The sequence below is a fragment of the Vigna radiata genome, chromosome 10 (assembly GCF_000741045.1).
Source record: "Vigna radiata var. radiata cultivar VC1973A chromosome 10, Vradiata_ver6, whole genome shotgun sequence".
NCBI lineage: Eukaryota > Viridiplantae > Streptophyta > Magnoliopsida > Fabales > Fabaceae > Vigna > Vigna radiata.
The window spans coordinates 17,725,281-17,749,654 of NC_028360.1; the positions used below are offsets into that span (position 1 = coordinate 17,725,281).

At 33.5% G+C, this 24,374-nt stretch overlaps 3 protein-coding genes across 4 annotated transcripts; 1 reads left to right on the top strand and 2 right to left on the bottom strand.

The window, feature by feature from the left end:
• Nucleotides 1-456: 456 nt before the first annotated feature.
• On the bottom strand, nucleotides 457-2,013 carry LOC106775974 (abscisic acid receptor PYL12-like). 2 transcript variants are annotated; one of them, XM_014663242.2, is made up of 2 exons: nucleotides 1,397-2,013; nucleotides 457-800 (listed from the first exon to the last, which is right to left on the bottom strand). In XM_014663242.2, the coding sequence occupies exon 1, from the start codon at nucleotides 1,941-1,943 to the stop codon at nucleotides 1,398-1,400; it is 546 nt and encodes a 181-aa protein (XP_014518728.1). In that variant the 5' UTR covers nucleotides 1,944-2,013; the 3' UTR covers nucleotides 457-800; nucleotide 1,397. The 2 variants fall into 2 exon arrangements, with proteins under 2 accessions (XP_014518728.1, XP_022642553.1); XM_022786832.1 differs by having other exon boundaries at nucleotides 457-864.
• Nucleotides 2,014-7,839: 5,826 nt separating this feature from the next.
• Nucleotides 7,840-9,487, bottom strand: LOC106775972 (peroxisome biogenesis protein 7). The gene is made up of 2 exons (XM_014663241.2): nucleotides 8,300-9,487; nucleotides 7,840-8,073 (listed from the first exon to the last, which is right to left on the bottom strand). Exon 1 carries the CDS (start codon nucleotides 9,262-9,264, stop codon nucleotides 8,308-8,310), a length of 957 nt encoding a protein of 318 aa, XP_014518727.1. The 5' UTR covers nucleotides 9,265-9,487; the 3' UTR covers nucleotides 7,840-8,073; nucleotides 8,300-8,307.
• Nucleotides 9,488-15,601: 6,114 nt separating this feature from the next.
• Nucleotides 15,602-17,827, top strand: LOC106775429. The gene has a single exon (XM_014662552.2). It carries the CDS (start codon nucleotides 15,732-15,734, stop codon nucleotides 16,317-16,319), a length of 588 nt encoding a protein of 195 aa, XP_014518038.1. The 5' UTR covers nucleotides 15,602-15,731; the 3' UTR covers nucleotides 16,320-17,827.
• Nucleotides 17,828-24,374: the final 6,547 nt, after the last annotated feature.

The window sequence follows — 24,374 nt, forward strand, 5'->3', positions numbered from 1 at the left end:
TATAGACATGGTCTCTAAAAGGAAGGTCGTGAATCCCAACCGTGAATTGTCATTCAGAATCTTAGAAATCTTCTTACATGCATTTGTGGCTAAGTGTTGCATTAGTGTTAGATACTAAGCCTATGTGCAATTGTGCATGTCCATTAAACGTGTTTTACGCAGTGTAGCGTAGCGTGAATGACTGAAATTCCCAGTTTATCAGGCTTATCTGGTTAATTGGGTATATGATCGGGTTTTCGTATAAATTTTTGCATGCATTATGGTGACATGACGGTACAATCGTACCTATGAAACATAATTTTTTAGCAAAAATATGGCTTGCCTGCTTGTTCTTTTAAATTTCTTTTCGTGTTTTTATTTACCCTCAAATATGTTTATTTAATTATAGTTAACAAATGTGGTTCTCATTTGTTGTACGTGTTTAATTAGATTTTTATTTTGATAAATTTTATTTAATTTAATTCTTTTTCATGACAGCTTTTACATTATTAATGAAAGAGTGTACATTGTGATACTGTTTACATGACGAGTGTTGTTTTTGCTTACATGATTTGTTAGTAGAAGAGAAGCTTGAGACCCTCGTAAATGTAGCCATAGCCAGCTGACACTTTATAATGTTTTCTCTTTCTTCCTTCTCTTTTACGAAAGTTCAATCTTCTAAATCTATAGTTGTAAACGAAATAAGCTTTGGTGGTTGACGTTGCTAGTATGCAGGCTGAGCTTTTTAGTCGAGCTTCTCCTTTGCTGATTGAACTTTCAAACTTCTCTTATATTAGCCAAGCTTCTCAATCGAACTTTTCCTTTATTAATAAGTCACATAAGCAAAACATAGCACACACGTCAAGCAAATAGTTTTACGCTATTCTGTTAACAATTTAAATTATTCTGTTAATAATTTAAATGACATCATAAAAAATGAATAAAATTTATCAAAAAAAACAAAAATTAGGACCAAAATGGATTTTAAGTGTTATTTCATAGAGTAGTGTCAGTAATATTTTTATTATTAATATTTATTGAAAAAATTCTTAACATTTTAGTAATACTACTTCATAATTATTATTTTTTTCAACTAAAAATTAAATCAAGTTGTTTGAATTCAAAATTCATAATTATTTCTTTGATATGGAATCGAAGATATAAATATTTACCTAGTTAGTATTTTAAAGTAGTTCTGAATGATACAACATGAATTAGAAATGCAAAATGAATTAGAATTTATAATCCGAAATAAAATCAAATGTTTATTTCATTTGAGTTAACATATATATACAATTAAGCATCTATTAGTAACCTTAGCCCACATAAGAACTGATAAATCCTTAAATAGACTAACATCATTAACAGCAACACTCAACATAATAACACAACAAATAAAGGTAGGCTAAGGACTTACTTTACTTAGCCTTACGAACCATTTGTTCTGTGATCTTAGCCAAGGACCTAAGATTGCAAGCTATGATGGTATTCGCAAAGCAGCACGTGTCTTCCTCACTACTTCCTGCCGGAACATCCACCACGTACGACTCAATCGCCACCGTCCTCCCCCCATATTTCTCTTCTTCTTCATGCAAAGTAATCGTGGAACTGTAATTCACAAGCCTGTGATCACCGCCAATGATGCTAAACTTTAAAACATGTTTCTCATCATCAAGCTTGTCTAACCTCTCCACACTAACACCAGCCGGTAACCCGGATGTGACCATCACCTCACGTACACTTCCAATGCCACCATCTCCGGCAACCATGGTGCACTTCTTGACAAAAAGTTTGTAACCTTGTGGGTTCTCAAAGCGCCTGATAAGGGACCATACCAGAGGTAAAGGTGCGTCGATTGTTTGCATAAGGCTAGAACCACACTGGTTTGAACAGAGTTTGGAGTTATGGTAAGTTTTAAGCATATCTTTTATGGTTGGAGTCTGTAAATCTGGCTTGCAAAGCATCTACATCCACGGTTCTCACTGCAAGAAGTAGCTTTTGATTCTCTTTGGGGGTTTCTGAAAGACCCTTTGCGTGTGCGCATTTATATATCTGTTTGCAGATTGTGACGTCACTAAATGACAAAACTTTAGGTTTTTAGCTGAGTAAGGAGGAGTTTTAACTCTTTATTTTTGAGTAAGTTGAAGGTTCTAAGATCGAGGCTTGGATTGTTCTGCGGTGTGGTCGGTTGGGTGCTTTTACTTATAAGTGCTTTGGAGTAGATATTTTGGTGTGATAGTTATCCTTTGTTCTGCCTGTCGGTTAGGAATAGAATACTGTCATTTATCTTCATTTATCATCATTAAATTTAAATCACTCTTCCTTTCAATTGCCCCTTGGATAATGTCTTTAAAGTTATTTAAGAATCTATAAACAAAGCCTATTACTGCAACACCTACTGTAGATAAGGAAAATCCACAACTTCATTATTTCTCATTTCTATTATAAAGTCTGACTACTTCATACTGAAATGTATAGTTTCTGTGAAAAAAATGAGATAGGAACTAACAGAAAGGTTTGTGCTTAGAATTGCAGACAGAAGATGACATTATTCAGGTGATGTAAGGTGTGATGAGATAAGCTTAAGGTTGTTGGTTTTATCTTATTGGGAGGATTTGATTTTGTGAATAAAAAAGGAGCAGCATGTTCTAAAAAGTTCTGTAGTAGGTTTGGAGGACATTCCAAGAGAGTCCATAGTTTAGACTCAAGCAATGTGCTTTAAAGTACCTGTCTACACAATCATTTACTTTCAGCAATAGATTAAACATATCAATTCCATAATCCACATGTTGGAGAAAACACACTTTCGTGGTCTGTTTTCAAAATTTTAAAAACATTACATCTTGTAATTAAAAATTGTTTTTTTTATTTATACAATGGTATGAAAATAAAAGTTTAATGAAACGATACTTGGGAAAATAGCCGTGTTTTATATATGTAAAATAAATAATTATATTTAAAATTAATTTTGAAGAAAACTGTATACGTCATATGAGAAATTGTCAATATATAATGTATATTGAATATGGGATTATAAACAATATCCGAAGAAATATTTAATGTGAAACCATTTTTTTCTTGCATCGATCAGTCACGCAAGGTCACTCTCACGTCGTGAAGATGAACCCCAACGCCCATTCTGATATTAGAAACTACTGCGAGTATTATTTTTATTGAATAACATTAAGAAAGTTGGATAAAATATCTATAAAAAAACGCACAAATTATCATTTTAAAATTTTATATTAACGGGGGTACTGTGTTAAACTTTTCCTAAGTATCCTTGAAAAATCCTAAACATGTCTGCGACAACCTTTCCTTCTCCCATGGTTGCCATAACAAGATCTTGGTTGAAGTACATTGATTTCATTATTATTATTACGGCCACTAATCTTGCTGAAATATCTATAAGTGACTGACATTGATGGCTGGTATATACATGTTTCGAGTCATTGATGGTTGTTCATGTTCACTAACTTTGGTTTTTGATACTTTGATTTTATATGTTCCAATATAAAGAACTCAACTCATGATCAGTGGAATAGTGCTTCTGCATTTTTAAATTTAGGTGAATTACTCTATTTAGTCAAGTCGTGTAGGTCCCATCAGAGTATATTATTTTCTGTTTTTATTAAGTGGGTTAAGTCAACCCATTTGACAGTGCCAGCTGTGGTACGTTTGTTGGAACCCTAATATCTCAAGGAGTGAATGTTTCGTTGAATTCCTCCCCAAAGATTTTTTTTCAGAGCTATTATTTGTTGTATACGCTGCAAATAATAAAAAAAAAATTCACAATGTTTTCCGATATTTACTAAATATGCTTAGTAGTCCCCAACTTTTAATTACAGTGACACACATAAATTCACAATCTTTTCCCAAAAGATTTCAAAGTGAGAATCAAAAGCGACATAACCATAAGTTTATGGGAATTATCCTGGCAAGTATTTCTCTTTTTTCCTAACCGAACTGAAAGAAAGTGCTGTTTGTCAATAGTCTAAATTTGCAGATCATATTTGGTAACTTAATTGGTACATTAACCTTGTGGGTACTAATACTATGCCAACTCCTATATTCGTTCGTACTTTGAATTTTGACAACTACCCAAAATAGAAACAAAACACTTACTTGCTCAATAGCTTTGTGACTGGGTTGATAGTTGAAGTATTTGTTTCCAAGAAAAATTAATAATGATGGATACCATCTCAATCCTACAAGCTATGCCTGCTACGGGTAATCGCTCATTCTCTTGTCAGCTGCAAATCTCTGCAGTGACAAGGAAACCCCATTTTATCAAGAAGACATCCAAATCAATAAATTACTTGCTGAAATTTTGAGGTTAACTCTTTGGATTTGATAAACTGTCAAAAACCAAGTTTTATAATGAGAGGATTAGGAAAAAAAAAATCAACTATTTTCAAAATCTCTCTCGGAAAGATTTCCGTTCATTGGTGGCTGCATTTTCGTCAGAAGTAACCTTTTAGTTCTGAAATTATCTGTCTTACCTTACATCCAACAGAAGGACTAATCAAGGACCCTAAATCTCTTACAAAAACTAATCATATGACAAAGTTTTGCCATAAATGAGAATTTCAAAGCAAGGCAGTACACTATTACATCAATTGTGAAGGTAACAAGTTTCCAAAAACAATTAGCACGTCAACTATCACAACCATAATTTATTCTCCTATAGTAGATGAAAGTATGATAGCAAGCATAAAAGTCACAAGGAAAGTCTTGTGTGAATTTGGAAAATATCTACTCATCAACATTTTCATTTTTCTCAGTATAAGAAGTTTTCACCATAAACACAATACAAAAATATAGAAGTTCAAGGAAGTAGTACTGGAGCACATATCAGACAGTGCAAGTTCCACACAACTTAGTCTAGACTTACACTATGTGAACATTACTTAGTGCACGCACAATGCCAAGGAGTCCAGAATTGACAAATGCACTATGTGCTAACTTCATCAATAATATAGATTACATAATCAATAGATTGTTGCAACTACCATCTTAAATCACACAAGGTAACTTCAATTTCTTAAGTTTCTCTTAAAAAAAGAGAAATAAAGAAATTACAAGAATTTATTTTCCATAAAATTAATAATAGAATGCTTATTTATCATTTTTCACAAATGTGTTTATTTCTCTTATATACGGGTATACGTTTCTTTCTTCAATGAAAGACTTGCAACAGCTTGGACATGTAACCAAATTAACTAAACTATGTCGGTAATTTCTATGTTATAATTTAACATGTATTTTTTTTTTTAAAATATGACTATAGCAAATTTGTGTAATTTCTTTACCACTGGTATAAGAGTTTTGGTCATTTACGTTAACTATAATAATGAAGTCAGTTTTGAATAGGAATGAAGACTATAAAAGAAAATGTAAAAATTGAGAAAAGTTTTTGGAATATGCAAATAGAAGATTTCATTATTTGCATACAAAAATGCATCTGCCTCTATCAGGAAATAAATTACAGGACATGCCGATGAAGATTGGACTTTTCTTAAACAAGAAATCGTTTGACATTGTACAGTTGCTTCCAATATTGGTAGAGAAACTACTACGACAGGTCTTATCGAAACTCTATAAAGCATGTACGAAAAGTTGTCAATCTCAAACAAAGTTTATCTGATGATATAAAGTATGTATGAAAAGTTGCCAATCTCAAACAAAGTTTATCTGATGAGACAGCTGTTTCAAGGTGCATCAACATCGCAACATCTAAATCAATAAAGTCACAACCTAATTGAGTTCAGTAGTGAGTAGCTTGTTGGGAAGCAATAACGATGTCATTGATCTAGTTCTTAGCGAAGAAATACAACAGCGAGAGTCATGTGAATTGTCAACATCTAAAATTTTCCATACAAAACCAAGAGGAATTCGACCAGAGGTTAAAGATATGGCAAATCAAAAGATACAAGGTCTAACTCCAACAATCATCTCGAAGACTATTGAGTGTTGGAATTATTGAAAGACTGGACATTGCAAAAATTAATGCAAGATTACATCAAAGAATCACGAGGTGAAGGCACAAAAAAATGTTGCCCCCACCTTAAGTGTACTTCGGGATTAATATGTTCTTTAGAGAGTGGAACATTCTTGATTATGTAACTGAAATGAAATCAGAAAATATTTTTCTCAAATGGTCTCTTTAGTCTGCAACATAGATAGCCTTTATTACCCAGGGTTGTGTAAGCAAGCAAAAGTATCATAAGGAGAACCAAAGTTCAAACTAGAGAAGCAATTGATGGGAGGGTCTTCTAGTCACAATTGTGACAAATAACTAATAAATGAGGTAAACACTGTTTGTTAACCTTGGGTGGCTAGTTTAGCCAATTTAGGCTTCTCACCACAAATTCTTCACTGAGGAGTGAGGAATCAATAAGAATGGCGAACCACTAATCAAGCAAAGTTTAGTAGTAACAAAAGCAGATAAACTAACAGTAAGTAATAGAAGCCGAAAGTCGAGGGCTAAATTTGTTTATTTTCCAATATATGGAGGATCGATTATTTTCACCATCCAATAGTCTTTTTTTTTTTCTGGGGCCACAATTACACTACACAATATTAAAATATTCCTAATCTCTTAAACATAATTATTTCTTTATTAAATGTCTTGTTTTCAACTTTTAACTTCCAATTATGCAGAATTACAATCTCCTGTGTAATATTTTGAGATTTGGGAATTCATAAGCCAACCAATCGTAAGTATATGGAGGTTAGTCTAGTACCCATCTCTCTTTTATCAAGGGTTCCAGTAGCCAAAGTGAGTTGCCATTTACCAATCCTCTATAGCATGCTGATCATGTTTGACATCTCACATAAATATATTACCCTTGTGGGTAATATAGCAACTATAACAAAGAGAATATTCGTATTTTGAATTTTGATAACTAATTACCTGAAATTTGGACAACTCATGATTAAAAGCTTCTGTATGGTCCTTTTTCCTTCTCTTATTGTAATGAAGCGGATATCTTTCATCATTGAGCTGATACTTGAAGTATTTGTTTCTAAGGAAAAAAGATTGATGATAGATTTTTTAAAGCATACACATGACTTTAAACCTACTTAATAACATCATTTAGGAAGAAAAGTTCCTATTTTTCAAAAGCTCTTTCAGAAAGATTTTGATCATAGACAAATCATTAAACACTTGTTAATACACATTTTTTTTAACACATTCTCAACTATTGATTAAAATTTATTAAAAACTACAAATTTTGATAACTCTCACTTCTCTTTTAGGGTCTTAATCCGGGTTTGGTATTTTGCATTAAATTTTCACCGATGATGGAGTACATGTTAAGAATAATATATTGAGACTGTCTTACAACAGTTCTCTATATTATAAATTATTTTTGAGAGAAAATATGCTAACCCAAGTATGCACCCCAGAGAAAACTTAATTGTCTGGTAAATACATTCTCCTTTATGAGAAATAACTTTTCAATTGAATATACATTTGAAATCTTGTCATTAACACTAATAAGAAGACCTAATCAAGAATCCTAAGTCCCCTGTATACAATTACCTATTTGATAATTTTATTACCAATTTTCCCCTATACTGATATTTCTAAAATAAGATAATACAATTATCAATGTGATAAGATAAATTGTCATCTTCAATGGTTGAACGTATTAAATGTTTCCACAAACTATTGGCAAGCCAGCATGTTAGTCTATATAAAGTCAGATGAAAAATCTCTTAGCTTTATGATTTTTTTTTTCTTTAAAGATTCGCCTTATATTTCAATCGTATACCAACATTTTCATTACAATACCCGTTATTTAGAAATCTTGGTTGTTTGATGTTTCAGATAGGAGGCTTGACACGGACATGTGGAGTTTACATTTTTCTTTCAAACATGATAAGAAACATAATTTTATCAAAGATTTTAAAAAGAATATAGATAGTAACAAAGTTGCATATCCACCTGTTGGCATCCGTAATTCACCACTGTACCAGACTATTCAACTTTTCAGAGCACCTCACTGGTGAATCTTGCGTACTCTGTAACTTGTAGCTCGTTTGAATGTGCAAAAGATCTATCCAACACTCTATTCATTTTTCACTCTGTCAAACAAAGGGGTGGAGGACTTTAACCAAGATATAATACAAACATAACGAAATTCCTAAAAAGGACAAATATAAAATTCCAGCCAGCACATTATGGACCATGGTAAAAACAGTAAGACAATTCAAGTCACACGAAATATGAAATCAAAGAATAACATCAGAAAATCAAAGTTTTTAAAACTAACTTTCAAACATGCTGCTCCTGATAGAAGAAGAAAAGTACCTATAATGTTAAGGTGCCCTAGGGTCAGTGCCATGCGGCCACACATAAACAAGCTCATCCCAGCCAGTGCTAGCCATGAGCCCCTCAACAAGCACACTCATGTCCACCCCAACCGCAAATTCCGTATGGTGATCATACCTACTCACAAGAGCATCCTCCACCATGAAGTCCCAAACGCACACCGTCATATCATATGAGCAAGACACCAACAAATTCCGCACGTGCGGTGAGAACTTCACCTTCCTCACGGCATACCCGTGCCCATTAAGCACACTCACCGGAACCCTATAGTTCCTGACATCCCAGACCTTCAGGCTCTTGTCTACGGATGCGGTGGCGATGACACACTCGTCGTACTTGTTCCAGTCGCAAGCGAGAACCTCGTAGTCGTGGGCGGGGAGGATCATGGTGGACCCGGGCTCGCGGACGTCCCAGATGCGGACGGTACAGTCGCCAGAGGCAGAGGCAAAGACGTCAGCGTGACGGGGGTTCCAGACGGCGGAGTAGACGCAGTAGGCGTGCTCCTTGAAGGTGCGGACGCTGGTGGGGCGGTCGAGGGTCCAGAGCTTGACGGTGTCATCCCAGGAGGAGGAGAGGAAAGAGTCGCGGCGGACGGGGTTGTAGTCGGCGGAGTGGACCTCGCGGGTGTGTTCCTGGAAGGAGCGGATCGGGTTGGAAGTGGGGGGCAAGGCCAGGTCGTAGAGCTTCACGGAGCCGTCGGCCACGGCGGCGATGACGATGGAGTCGTGTGACTCCGACCAGGCTACGTCGTACACACCATCGGCGGTGTCGTAGGAGGCAAGCTCCGCGATGGGGAGGGAGGGGTCCGGGGAGAGGACGAGAACGTGGAGGCGGCCGTTGCCGAGGATACCAAAGTTCTGGGCGGTGGCGACGGCGAGGCGGTTCTCGTAGAAGGGGCTGAACTTGACGGAGTAGCCATTGAAGGGGGTTTTGAAAACCGGCATGGTTCCAGTGAGAATGAACTGATGAACTAAGAGTGTGATTAGTGAAATTGGATTTGTGAGATTTTGCACTTTTTTGATGAATTGACTAGTTTGTGATTTGTAAAGAAGTGCAGTACAAGATCCAAGAGCCACTTCTGGTTTTGGGTAGGTTCATCCCTTCAGACGCCTCTCTCCTTCTTCTCCTTTTTCCAGTTTTTTTCTAATTTGTTTTCAAGAAAAAGATATAATCAATCCTTCTTGTGAATTTAACTTACATTTTTGGTTTTTAAAAAAAAAGTATAGAATAAAAAAACAATTAAGAGGAGGAGATTTCTTCCTGCACCTACATTTTTTCTTTATGCACTCCCAAATTTGTCTAAAGTCAATGAATACTCTCTCACCTTACCTTTTCATCTTCTCCTCTCACACACTATCACTTTCATGGTCATACTCACCTCTATCGTAGTTTTACCTCTCTCCACACAGATGAGTTTAATAATATCTCATATTATTGAATAATAATTAAAATAAAAATCAACAACAAATTCATACTAAATAACTAGAATTAAAAAAATAACAAAATCAGAACACATGAAATGAAAAAACAAAAGAAATTGGATTTTAAAATCTAAGAGATTACAAAACTGAATTTTTAAATCTAAAAGATTACAAAATCAGATTTGAAAATCGAGGGAGATTTTAAAATTTAAGAAATTATAAAATTGGACTTCAAAATTCAATACACTCCTAAACCAAACTTTATGGTATTTACTCTTAAACCGAATCTCCAAAATTTGGTTGATTAACGGAAAAAACTTGAGAAACAATAATGTATGAAGAAGAATGAAGTAAATACATACATATCTTTATTGCTTCAACCAAAACAAACAAAAACGAGATCTGTTGAAAACAAAATCAGTTGAAGAAGAAGAATGTTATTACTATTTACACAATCAATTTAATAATTTATATATGTAGAATTATAATGGACATTACTTTGAAATTTGGGGTGCAAGAAGAAAATCGTGGAATGTAAGAAGAAACCAGAAAGAGGGAGAAGATGTAAGCCTAAGTTCTGTATTTGTAAACGGAGACTAGTAATTCTTTTGGGCTATAATTTTGTTTTTTAGTTTCGGGTTTTGAACTGAAGAAGCCTTAGCAAATGAATTTAAGAGAGTTTCTATTAGCACTCCAATCGAGTAAAATTATCACCCCACTTTGAATCCCATTCCTGTGTCTCTCTCCCTCCATCCCAAGTTCTCCTTTTTAACACCATCTTCCTACTGTCATGCAAAATTATATTTAAATCTTTCAATCCGAATAATCATTCTAACAAAAATAAATTAAAAGTACTTAGGAATACTTTTTTATTATTAAATACTAAATTAACTTCAGTTACCAAGTATTTAATTTAACTCATAATTATAAAATATTATTTAAAAATGTCACTGATTTTTTTTCTTTTTATAAGATTTGTTATTTGTATTCATGTTTAATGTTTCAAAAAAATTAATATCTACATCATTCCTAACAAATTAGTAATCATGAATGAAATTAAAATTATTATTATATTAGTAATAACTTTTTATAACAATTGGACATCATTTATAAAAAACAATAAAATCATCCACCTAGGTATCATCTGTGCCATGATTCGGCCTAGTTTGAGTAAACTGAAATAATAATTTCCACCATAGATAAGATTGATAAATACGTCCAATTTTCTGCCTGCGTAAAATAAAGTGAGAGGAAGTACGCCAAGTAGGGTAGGTTTTTCATATCTTGGATGGAAAGAGTGGGATAACTTTTTCATCTTGATAATGATAAGGTGGCTTACGAGTCAAAATATGGAAAATCATTTGAATGTGATTCACATTAGTTAGAAATGATTAAGTGAAGACAATTATATAAGCTGAAGATTCACCTGAGAATAGAGGTCACATTGATAGATTAAAACCAAATAAAATAACATATAATTAAGACAGCCAACTTTAAAGTTTTCAATGGATTTTTAAGCTCATTTGAACACCAGCATACGCATCAAGCCTTCAATTTTTGTGACCAAGTATGTTCCTGGTGCTTGCAACTTGGTTTTCTTTATTGAATGAACAATAATGGAAGAAGAATTTATAATAACAAAGGTTAAAATAATATCCGAATGAATGCTTAAAATGATGTCCAACTAATTTAAGGACCACTCTTTATTTTTATTGGATTAAAACAAACTACTTGGAGAACAGAAGGTATCATTTTTCCTTTCTATTCTTTCCATGTAATTTTCATTATCCGCCAATTTGTACCAAAAGGAATAATAATAATAACAACAACGGTCAACATTTAAGAGCATTGGGCCAAACTGACAAGACCCCCATCCCATTGTTTCTGGCGTGGGGTCTCAACAATTCCAAAATCTCAATATGACAATATCATGAATTAATTCAAGAACTTAATCAGCAAGTGCAGATTGGTTTAATGGAGAAGATTCTCGTGTCATTGTTAACTTCAATTATACCACTGCTTGCATTTTTGTCCATTTTTCTCTTAGGAATGTTTAGGCTTAATAGTCAATTTAGTTTCCATTTTGATGGAAAGATCTCAATTTAGTCTCTCGTTATAAAACTGTTTTACATTAGTCTTAATTTTTAAAATAGTGAGTCAGATTGGTTCCTTTCGTTAAATATAAGTTAACGAAATTAATGGATGATGATGTAACACAGCTTAAAACTGATGTGTTAGATTGATCCCTCCTTAGCTTTAAGTTGTGTCACATCATCATCCATTAATTTCATTAACTTATATTTAACAGAAGGAACCTATCTGATCCACTATTTTAAAAGTTAAGACTAATTTAAAACACTTTTATAACGAGAGACTAAATTGAGATTTTTCAACCAAAGTGAGGACTAAATTGGCTATTAAACCTTATGTTTATTAGGAATTCAAGTAAAATATTATATTAAGATGAAAGATCTATTAATTTATTATCTTAAGGTTTTAAATAAAAGGTGATGTTAATATTTTATGTAGTTAAACTCAAATATCAGTTTATTTGATGAACTTCCTCTGAGATAGATTCAACTGTTATATGAAAAGCAAAGAACATATGTATAATTTGATGAGCATGAAATAAAAAGTGGTTAATTTGTCAGGAGCTGCTTGTGGGGCAGTGACTAAGCAAAATCCCCTGATTTCTGAAACACTTTGATTGATTTAGTTGGCTGGATTTGGAGTGTTTCTAATTAGACTCATTAATAATGCTCCACGTTCCAAATTGCTAAACACTAAAACATGTCCTTTCACACAATTCAAACACTCTATCTATACAACTTAATATCCACTCACTCTTCCACCATTTTCGAACCATATTTCAAATTACCCAATCAATAATTCATGCACTGCCTTTTCAATTCTTCACACTCACTATTATTAGATCGTTTTGTTTTTCTTTTTTGGGACTCTCTCGTTTGTTCATAAAATATAAAGACTAAAGTTCGCTATTACGTGATTAGTTTACTCACTCTATTATTATTATTATTATTCCTTAATTTATTTTAATGAACCCTCAATCATATAAACTTTCTTGCCTATCGTTTAATTAGTTAGTATAACTGGCTATTTGATGAATTTTTATGTATAAATATTTTATATTTACATAACTCCACTAACTTGTACTTTTTTTTATGAAAGCAGTCTCTATTTCAATAATGATCGCGCAATTTGCTCTTGACTAATATATAATGTACCAAAAAAAATAGTACATGATTATATTATATGATGTAATATGCATTGATTGAAGAGATAGTTTTGTGATGCGTTGAGTTGAAGAGAAAGTTTTGTGATAATGAGAAATAAGAAAAAGCTTAGGTTGATTTGTAACATAAAAGTGAAGATGTGATATGATGGATTATATTGTTTTGATAATAGGTGTTTTTGAAAGACTATGTGTTATTTATAATGAATTTTCGATCATTTTTGTTTTTTCTATTATATTAATAGCAAACAAATTTGTCTTGTTTTTTATTTATGTATATTCCTTCTTAGGTAATTCAAAGAATCTCATTTTCATTTTAATTTTATTTATTTTTCACTTCCTTACTTTCTTTCATATCATCCGAACGAAAGAATAAATATAAAAAGCTTTTATGTTTGCGCAAATTAATTTTTTCTAAAATTATATTTTATTCTACAAATTATAATATCAAAGTTATAAATCCTTTGTATTTTCCTTCTCTTTCATAGTCCAAATTAAATAAGGTGTCATTTTCTCTCTTTTATTTTGATCAAACTAAGCAAAGATATTATTTTCTCAACTCCCATTTCCTTTCATCTTTTATTTTTAAATCAAAGAATTATTTGTATATATTATAAGAATAATATGTTCTCATTTTCACACAATTCCAATATCGCTTCAAGAATAAAATCGTGAACAAAACGTAGTGAGAAAATTTTCTCAAACCAAAAGGACAAAATAGTGAAAATAGCCAAGAATGGAGGGAAGAAAACATTTTCATGAGAAAAAACATACAAAAAGAGCTGAAAATCGTACAAAAAATAATCCAAATGGATGGAGAAATAATTAAAAGAAAAATATGAGATAAAATGGGTGGAAAACATCTTTAAAATTTAAAAAGTCAAGCAAATGAATAGAAAAATGGACAAAAAAGCATTTATGAATTCAATTCAAAATATATATAAATCAAAAATAAATTGTCCATAATATTTTCTAGATAAATATTAAGACAGTTATTTTTTAAACTTTAATTTCAAAGGCATAAATAAAAAGCCTTCCAGGAAATCTACAATCTGATTTCCTTCCTTCATTCATAAAGGCTTATAAAATGGTCAGAGTTGTGAAAATAGAAAAGAATCGACAGAAAGCAAAGATACAGTTTGACTATATTAAGTTATGTATACAAATATATAAATATATATAATCTACCAAACATGTCTATAAACACATTGTAAAGTGAGATTTGAGGTCATGCGCAATCTTAGTTGACTTTTCTGGTTAATAAAAATTTATATTAATTTTTATTTTATAACCAGATGAATCACTTTTCATCACATGTAAGAAGAATATTGTCAAGAGATTTTTTTTTTTGGGGCACATTTTATTATTGTGTAGAATTCATGTAAAATAACCCTGAATCAAATTCAGTTTTAATGAGATCATTCAAAATTCACTTAATAATAAACATATGTCAAATCAACGTATACATCATCTTAATTTCAGGGTCTTAATCAAGTTCTTATAGTTTAAATCAGATCAATAATCTTCAAATTATATAGACAGTAGATAAAAGTTAGATTAGATATTCAAAAGTTTTTACAATGCCATCTAATTATGAATCGTTGTTGTATAACCTATACAAATACTAAATAAATTATATATACATATATTATGCTTTAAAATAAAATAAAATAATAATATTGACAATTGGTGGTGTGAAAGGAAAGACGAGCTAAGGGATCTAACTAACGACATAGGTAAGGTAAGGAGAAGGAGAATATTTGTTGGAGGATATAGAAGCGATGCAGAACAACGGGGTTGGAGTAATTAATTGACTTTCCCTTATAATATACTATAGATTATTGTGGCAGGTACAAATAATAAACATAATAATATATTAACCAAGGGAAAATATATATTATATATATGTAGGAAATATGTGAAAGGGATTTGGATAGTAGAAGCAGTTCACTCACTAAGCTAAAAGGCCTTCATTTACCCTTTTACCCTTTTAATTCATTTGATTTCCCATTCTCTCCTTGACCCCACACTCACCTAAACTTAGTGTAAATATTCATTATTGGCCGACAAGTGTCAACCTTTGATTGATACACGCACATCCACCAATGGCCCTATCAAAAGCTTATAAGCTTTTGCTTCCTAAGCAGTCCCATCATTCACTGTGCCATGTGTCCACTCATATCACTATACCAACCTTCCATTCCTAACCTAATACTATTCATTTCACAACACCACACAAAACCAAGGACTTTCGTCTCCTAACACCACACTCTTCTGCAATTATTCACACCATCAATTTCATCCCGCACCCAGCTACCATGGATAAAAATAAGGAAAAAAGTTATTTTAACAAACTATTTTTTACAACACATATACCTGGTACTTTTAAAAATAAATTTAAACGATGCTCTATTATTAAAAAATTGTCAAACAATCATTATCCTAAAGATCAAATTATATAACTTCAATAAGCACACACTAAACTGTGTTTGAAGTGATGGTTAACACATCTCAAATAATTTTTAATAAAAAATATATTTCAGATAATAACGAAAATAAAAGGCATCATCGTCTCCTTCAAAATTCTTTTATGTGACTTATTCCCACTGCATTACTAAAACATAAAACCACACAATCTCAAAACAAAGTTTTCTCTCTCTTCACTCTCTTCTCCATCTCTTCCTCCACCACCCTCTTACTCTCTAGTCTTCCCGCCACTTGTTCTTCTCTTCTTTCTATGATAGTAGCGTTACCAACGGAAATAGAGAGAGCAGAACAGGAAATAATGAGAAACACCTTACGGTGTTGCATCTCTTGCATTCTTCCATGTGGAGCACTCGACGTAATCCGCATAGTGCACTCCAACGGCCGCGTCGAGGAAATCAGCGGCTCCGTCAAGGCCAGCGAGATCATGAAGGCGCACCCCAAACACGTGCTCAAGAAACCATCCTCGCCCTCCGCCCAAGATGGCGTCGTTCCCAAGATCGTCGTGGTCCCTCCCGACGCTGACCTCCAGCGCGGCAAGATTTACTTCCTCATGCCCCTCCCCTCTCCCCCCTCCGACAAGAACCACAGCCAGAGACACTCCTCCGGGAAGAAGAAAAGGAAGGACCACCACGCCGAGAGAATCCACCACAACCGCAATCACAACAACAACAACAACAGTGACGCCATCTCCGTGGCCAACTTGCTCGTCTCGAACGATCGCTACTTGACTGAAATACTCTCCGAGAAGCTTTCTACGCAGAGAGACAGAAGACGAGGTCGGGTCGCCGTTTGGAGGCCTCACTTGGAGAGCATTTCCGAGTCACCCCCTGATATATAACTACTGTAAAAGCTTCTTCATCCTTAATTATTCAATATCTTAATTAAGCCTCTCCCTATATTATATCATGCTATACCAACATATATATTTCCATCTTCCAAACTTCAAAAACCCGTTTTTTTTTTCTAAATTCGGCTAAACAATTTCGTTTCAATTTTCTTAATCGTATAGGGTTAAATATATAGGAATACGTGTCTGTTGAAAGAGGTCAGTTTGTATCTGAGTAGCTGACGATATTGGTATATGAAGTAATGAGATGATAATACGTTGTGATTTTGAGGAGTGAGATCGTTTTGAATAAAAGTCTCCGATCACAAGTGTTCAACTTTACTGATTGACATTTTTTTAAGCTTTCGTTATCAGCTTATCATGATTTTGAAGGGGGGTGTTGCTGGTGTTTAGTTGGCAGGGTGCATGAGCGATGGAGGTGTGCTATAATTTTGTAATTTTCAGGAAGGGATGATAAGAAGGAATTATGTGACTTTGTTTTAGCTTTTGATGAATTACGATGAAGGGTTGGAGTTGGAATTGAAGTACTGCAGATGGAAAAGTAGACACAGCAAGTGTATGATTGAAACACGGGAGAAAAGGATCCCACTCCTGTTGTGTCTGGTTTTCGGGGCATTCGTCGTTCTGTATTAGATCATAATGGAAGGTGATTGAGACGTATGGTAGAATTTATGCCATTGCTAACAACGGAGTAATCCATTCACGTTTATTCCCCTCGTTCAATTTTGTAGTGTTCGACGGTGTCAGTCATTCTCCAACGCTAGCGAGATGGTGACGTAATGCTTGCATCACCCTTTAAACATAAATATATAAATATAACGTATAATAATGCTAATGAATAAATTCAAGGAGAAAGCTTTTCATTTATTTTATGTTTGATGAGAGAGAAAAAAAATCTTTGGGGTCCCTGAGATTCATGGATGTGTAAGCAAGCAGGTATAAAGCCACGGTGTACTTGGGCAGAAACTAAGGGCAAAAAAATGAAAAAGAAAAGGGTGGGTTGGATCATGAAAAGAGCAAAGCATGCTAGGAAATCACTTTGAGAGTGTGCTTTCCACCAAAATTGTAATATCTAATAATGTTGCGTTGGTAAAGTAATTAGTGGATATATGTATTGTAATGTGTGTCTTTAAGCATTTTGTTTTTGAGTATGAGTTAGCAATAAGGTTAGTGGGTGTGGCATCCTGTAAAGGTGATTGATTACACAGTGGAGTTCTGGGGTGGTGGATTGACTGGACGGCAGATCATTGAGCCTTGAGGGAAGCTTGTGTTGTGTTCCGCGTTCTGTTTTCTGTTTGGTTCTGATTCTGATTTATTTCAGATTCTTTTTTCTGATTCGAACGCATATATGCGGTTTTTACTCAGAAGCCCCACCATATGTTTGGGGCCAACAAAAAAGTTGGCACAGAGTAAGCGACTCAATGAGGGTCTGCTCCATGTAACAATAAAACAATGAATGAATCATTGAAATGTGATGGTCTCATGGGATGTCAGTGTTGCGAGTGGATCAGGTGAACTCACTAACCTCCTTGTCTGAATCTTCTCTGTACTTCCTCTCTCTGTCTCTTCTTTACTTTACTTCATTTCTATGCACCTTCCACCATATCTTTAGCACCATAAATCACATAAAACATATAGTCATCTTTATTTTCATAAATTTTAGGAACACCAACGTTTGATTTTGAAAATTACTATCAAAGATGATATTTAGTGTGATAATGACAAAAATAACTGTTAACACAAGTGCAAAAACGCTGTTTAATGTCACTCATAAGACGTCGGTTAAAGGATAGTTCGACATATATTAATGGACGATGACATTACCGTAAATAAGTTGGTAAACAAGACGTCGGTTTCTAGGACAAACGACGTCTATAATACAATAGACGTCTATTTTGCCCTAACCAGATGTCTAAGGGCCTGAGGTAGGCGAGAAGACAGTCTTTTCTATCCCATTGATGTCGGTTGTGAGGGGGGCAGACTTCTATCTGGCTGCAATTAATGTTCTTCACCTGATTCCCAGATGCTTAGACGTCACGTAACAAATAACTGACGTCTATAATGCTATAGACGTCTGTGTTCCCTTAACTTGACATCAATGGGTCTGTCAGGAAGGCGGGAAGACAGTCAATTTCTGCCATATAGATGTCTGGTTTCTGGGGAAACGACGTCTATGTGGTTGTAATTAATGCTACTCACCAAACTCGCAGACACTTCGACGTCCAGTAGTAGGGGACCTACGTCTAAAATGTTATAGACGTCGGCACCCCAGGACAACCGTCGTCTACTTCCCTGATCGAAATTGAAAAGTCATCTCGATCAGTGTCGTAAACGTCGGCGTCCCTTGTGTCTGACGTCTAAGGTGTATGCAAAAAGCAGATTAAAAGTTATCTTGAACGTCATATTAGTGAGATAACCAACGTCTAGCTGACTATAGACATCGGTTTCTGTAGCAACCGACGCCTCAATTCATGTTAAATAAACCGCAGACTCGCAGTTTCGCAAACATCATCGTCTTCCTCCTCTCCTTTTTCTCTCTTGCGGCATTGCATTCCAGGTGCGTCTTTTTTTATTTAAACCGTTTAAACTTTGTTCAGCCGATTATATTAGTCTTTCATCGATTATCTTTTGATTCAACTGATTAAAATTTGTTTTCCTTGTGTTGTGTTTTGGTGCATGTTTTGCTAGCGGTCTCCCAGAACAAGCGGCGTCTTTTGGATTTCTTATGGCGTTTCGACCCAAAAACGACTTTGGGTCGTTGCCTAGTTATCGTTTCACCGTAATTTTTCTCTCTTGCGATTGAAAATGGAACTGTAAGAACCCAGGTTCGGTTTTGGGTTGAAATGTCATGAGAAATTCAAAAGACACAAGTTTTTTCTTGGGGGAAACTAGCAAAGATAGAGTGTGCTACTAAGCTATCCAAAGACAAGAACAAAACTGCACTAAAACACAACGATTATGTTAGATATCGGTTAATGCATACACCGACGTCTATATTGACCTTAGACGTCGGTTAGTGACATCTTTGAAGTCTTTATAGTGCTCTTAGACGTCGGTTGGTTCCCACACCACCAACCGACGTCTATATGATACTATTAGACGTTAGAGTAGGTCTTAACCGACGTTTATTGATGTCGTACATGGCACTAACTGACGTCTGTATAGATGTCTGTTATATGGAAATTTGACGTCCCATTAACGTACCCATAATGACGTCAGTTGTGAAAAAGACGTTAAAAACCTAAAATAACAGACATGTAAAACCCTTTCTACACTAGTGTAATGATTGTGATTGTATTAGTGATCACTTACTCACCGTATGAGTAACTATTCATAAGCTCCTATGTCTAAGTTTAACACCTTTATTACCGTAAAAAGTTGTTTTTTAACTAAATTGATTTTACGATTAGAAAGCTCTGGTATGTGGGTTACCCATTGGTCCCCAAGTCATTTACATTTATCAAAAAATATATAGTTTTTCTTCCCTCTTCCTATTGTTAGTGGATGATGATATATAAGAATGGGAAATACGAAAATGTGGAATCGTGTATCATCATCATATGTGCTAGCGGCGCCTCACTTGCGCATAATTAAGCTGAGAGTTACAAAGATCTATGTCTCCACCTTTCACTTGAATTCATTTCAATATTATAGACTATTATAAAAGCAATGGTACAATAGTACCATACTATTATTTTAGCACTTCATGAAAATTTTCATGTCTCCCTGTTGGAAATGTATAATATAGAATAATAGTTGATGAGATAGTTATGCAAATATAACACGTACTTTATAATATTGTTGGAGATTGGTAAGCGTAATGCAGACCATAGCTAGTGCCTTACAGTTCAAACGTGTTACTTTGTCGCAATTTCATTTGTATGCCACAAATATTATGAATTTATTCCAACCAAAAATAATTAACACAAATATATGTTGGGAATATATGGGTTTTTGTACGTATAGGCAAATTTAAACAAAAAAATTACGAATGTATGCAAAAAAATTTCGAAATTACGAATCTAGGCAAGTTATGAGAGATGCAAACGACTTCAAATGAACCCGACACATGAGTTAGAGGTCAAGTCGTGTATTCCTAAAACGATTTCAGGCCATGATAATTGGTTGTCAAGCCTTTTAATCGATTGGAAAAGGCCGAACTCATATATGATAGAACAAAATCTCTCTTGTAATCGATTACATACCTATAATAATCTATTACCAAGGGTTTTAGTGTTAAAATAAAGAATATTCTTTGTTTTGTGGACAAGTACTAGTAATTATTAAAATTCCCATTTAAATTAACATTATTAGAATTTTCATTTAAATTGTTACGGTTTAAATTATAACCATTTAAGTTATATACAAATTAACATTGTTTTATATAAATTAAGATTTTTATTATTACATTTAAATGAAAATTGTAATAATTACTAATTATATACATATTAACATTTTTATTTTTATATTTAAATTGAAATTGTAATAATTACTAATTTAAATGGTAACAATTTAAATAGAAATTCTAATCATTATTAATAATTAACAATATATAATTACACATTTTTTTTAAATTTTACTAAAAATATTATTTTTTAAAATTAAAATAATTATCTTACGAGTTTTATTTTTCAAGTCACAACTTTTTAAATTTAACCGTTCTAATATTATTTTAAAGTAAAATAATTATTTCCAATAAAATTATTATTTATAAAATAAACAAAAATCATCTTCAAAAATTATAAAAAATACTTATATATTTGGGTTAAATATGCTTTTAATCCCTCAAGTTTCACTGATTTTTGGTTTAGTCCCTGCATGAAACATTGATGGCATTTCATTCTCTTAGTATAAAAACTCATTTTTAATCCCTAAAAACAGACGCCGTTAGTTTTTTTGTGATGTGGCTAACGACACAGCTAAGTATTCTTCCACATTCATTGACCATTGCTTGCCACGTTGGTGTTCTTTAGCATTTGGATTAACTAACCGCGTCTGCCATCTCTCTTCCGACCATGATCCCCCATCTCTGACTCCCTCATGGCCGCCATCAAACGCTCACAGGCCAACCAACGGTGCCACCCTCATGGCCACCATAACCTAAACTTAAACTAAAACCAAAACCACCAACAACTCTTTTTCCGATGGGGAGCTGTCTCATTCAGGCCGTCACCGGCGAAAAAATAAAAACTTTTGGAGGTCGATATGGATGTGGATTCTTCGGAGGGTTGTGTGGAAGTTCAATCGCAAAAAGGGGAAGAGGGTATGTGAAATTGCGAGGGGAAACCGATTTCTAAAGAAAAAAAAAGCTTCACACTCTTCTGCCAAAAATTTTGAAACCGCCATGAGCAAAAACAGTAGTAGTAAGAGTAAAACAGAAGGAGAACACAAGCAAAATAAAAAATAAAAAGAAAAGATTCAATCGATGTTCACTACAATAACTATTTCACTTCAGGCAAGTAAAGCTGCATTCCAAACTTAGCACAACCTGCAACCCAAAAAAAAAAGCTTTCACCTATGCAGATTCAAAAACACTACATGAACATTTCAACCCCAAACACCCAAATTAATAAAAAAAATTATATAAACACATAAATTTCCCCTGACACTTTTACTTTAACACACAGACCCAACCACATATCAGATAAACTCCATTTTTCTTCAGCCACCCAAATTAAACCTAAAAAAAATAAAATAAATTTCCCGGTAATTCCCTATAAAAATTTCATCTTTAACCAAGTTGAAGAATTGTGTCTTCTCCTTCTTCGTGAAAAGCCACCACCTGCAACCACAATAAACCTGCAAAAAACCAAATTCAACCAGAGAATGCGCAGAACCAGGATTTCCAAATCTATAATGCAGAAAACCAAATTCAAGACAAAGAAGAAGAAGTGATTTTGTGTTTCCACGTTGGAGCAGATGGGTTGGTGGAGGAAATGGACAACAATGTCTTCGGAATCGATGGGTGTGACAACGGCAGGGAGAGGGTTGGGGGAAGTGAGGTAGGAAGTGACGACGACGCGTGCAGATTGATTGTGTCTGTATCATCTCACAAGTTAAAGAAGAAACGTGGCAGACAGAGAACATTGAAACTGTGAGAAGACGTGGCTGTGCCGTTAGCCACATCACAAAAAAACTAACGGCGTCTGTTTTTAGGGATTAAAAATACGAGTTTTCATACTAAGAGGATGAAATGCCATCAATGTTTCATGCAGGGACTATAACTAAAAATCAACGAAGAGGGACTAAAAGCATATTTAACCATATTTATTTTAATAGCAAAGAGTTTTTTGTTAGAAAGTATGTTTGTTAATTATTAGTAATTATTAGAGTTTTATTCTTTTAAATGGTTGCCATTTAAATTTGTAATTATTACAATTTCAATTTAAATATAATAATAAAAATGTTAATTTGTATATAATTAGTAATTATTATAATTTTAATTTAAATGTAATAATATAAATTTTAATTTATATATAATTTGTAATTGTTACAGTTTTCATTTAAATGTAATAATAAAAATATTAATTTATATATAATTAGTAATTATTACCGTTTCTATTTAAATGTAATAATAAAAATATTAATTTGTATATAATTAACAATTTAAATAAAAGCTCTGATAATGTTAATTTAAATGGTAATAATGTAATAATGAAAATGTTAATTTAAATGGAAACTCTACTAATAAATAATAATTAACAAAAAAATAGTTCATAAAACCAAAAATACTCTTTGTTTTAACATTAAAACTATCTGGTAATCAATTACCTTTAATCAATTACAAGAGAGATTTTGTTTATTACACAGGAGTTCAACATTCTATAATCGATTACAAGGTTTGCTGATAGATTATCAAGGTCTGGAATTGTTTTAGGAGTGCACGACTTCACTTCTGACTCATGTGTCAAGGTGAAGTCGTCTGAACCTTTCACAACTTGTCTAGATCTGTAATTTTGAATTTTTTTTGTGTACATCCGTAATTTTTTGTTCAAATTTGTCTATATATATACAAAATTCGAAATATATGTGTAGGTACACTACATTCATTATAAGTGAATAAGTGGAAGAGAGAGATATATAGTGAAACCGAGTTTATTTTTATTTTTAACAAAAGTTCTTATCCTAGTAACCAATTTCTCAAGTTAATTACTTGTCTTCTAGTTTTTGACTTTTTCATGGATACTTAAGTAACTTGTCTTAGTTCTACCTTAAAATTTGCTTTTAGATATAATGCTTGATTCCTATATACGTAATATGATTCTTGTATTTTTCTGAGCATGGTATTAAAGGAAATATTTATGCTTTGATTAAAAGAAGAGAATGAACTTAAAAGTAAAGAAGAAAAGTGAATAGGAAATATATATATATATATATATATATATATATATATATATATATATATATATATATATATATATATATATAATTTTAGAAAGGAGAGGTTATTTAGCTGAAATAAAGTAGGCCTTGAGTGTTCCAAACTTCTCCCCTTGAGTTGTCCCTTTGCACGCGTCTCCTTTGTACGTGTCTCCTTTATACGTGTTGTACTCGTCTCCCTTGTACGCGTCTTTTAAAGATGCATCGTTTGCTATCTTCTCACCATCGTGGACTCGTCTACAATCTCTACTTTGCATAATAACATAATACACAAAGATTTCATTGCAAAAAAATGTAACTATGCAAAGTTTTTATGATTTTTCAATGTGTTCGATTCATTTTTATATCGAGGGCCAAGGAGCCTTCGGTAATGTGTTCGATTAATTTTTACCCAACTTAGATATTCATTCATTGCAACATCAGTAAACACCAAACCTAATTAATGTGTGTCCCTTTNTGAAGGAAACGAAAACCCTAAACCCTTCTCCATTGAAACTTGAAAGACATGGTTTTTGCATCAATCTTGGCCAGCAAATTGTTGGAGGAGTGCTTCGCAGTGAGCTTTGTGAGGAAGAGGTGAGTATTTGCGTTCTCATTTTCTCTCAATTCCTTGCACGAATCCCTTTCTTAATTTTTGTTTTCCCCCAATCTGACCCATGCCTGGAA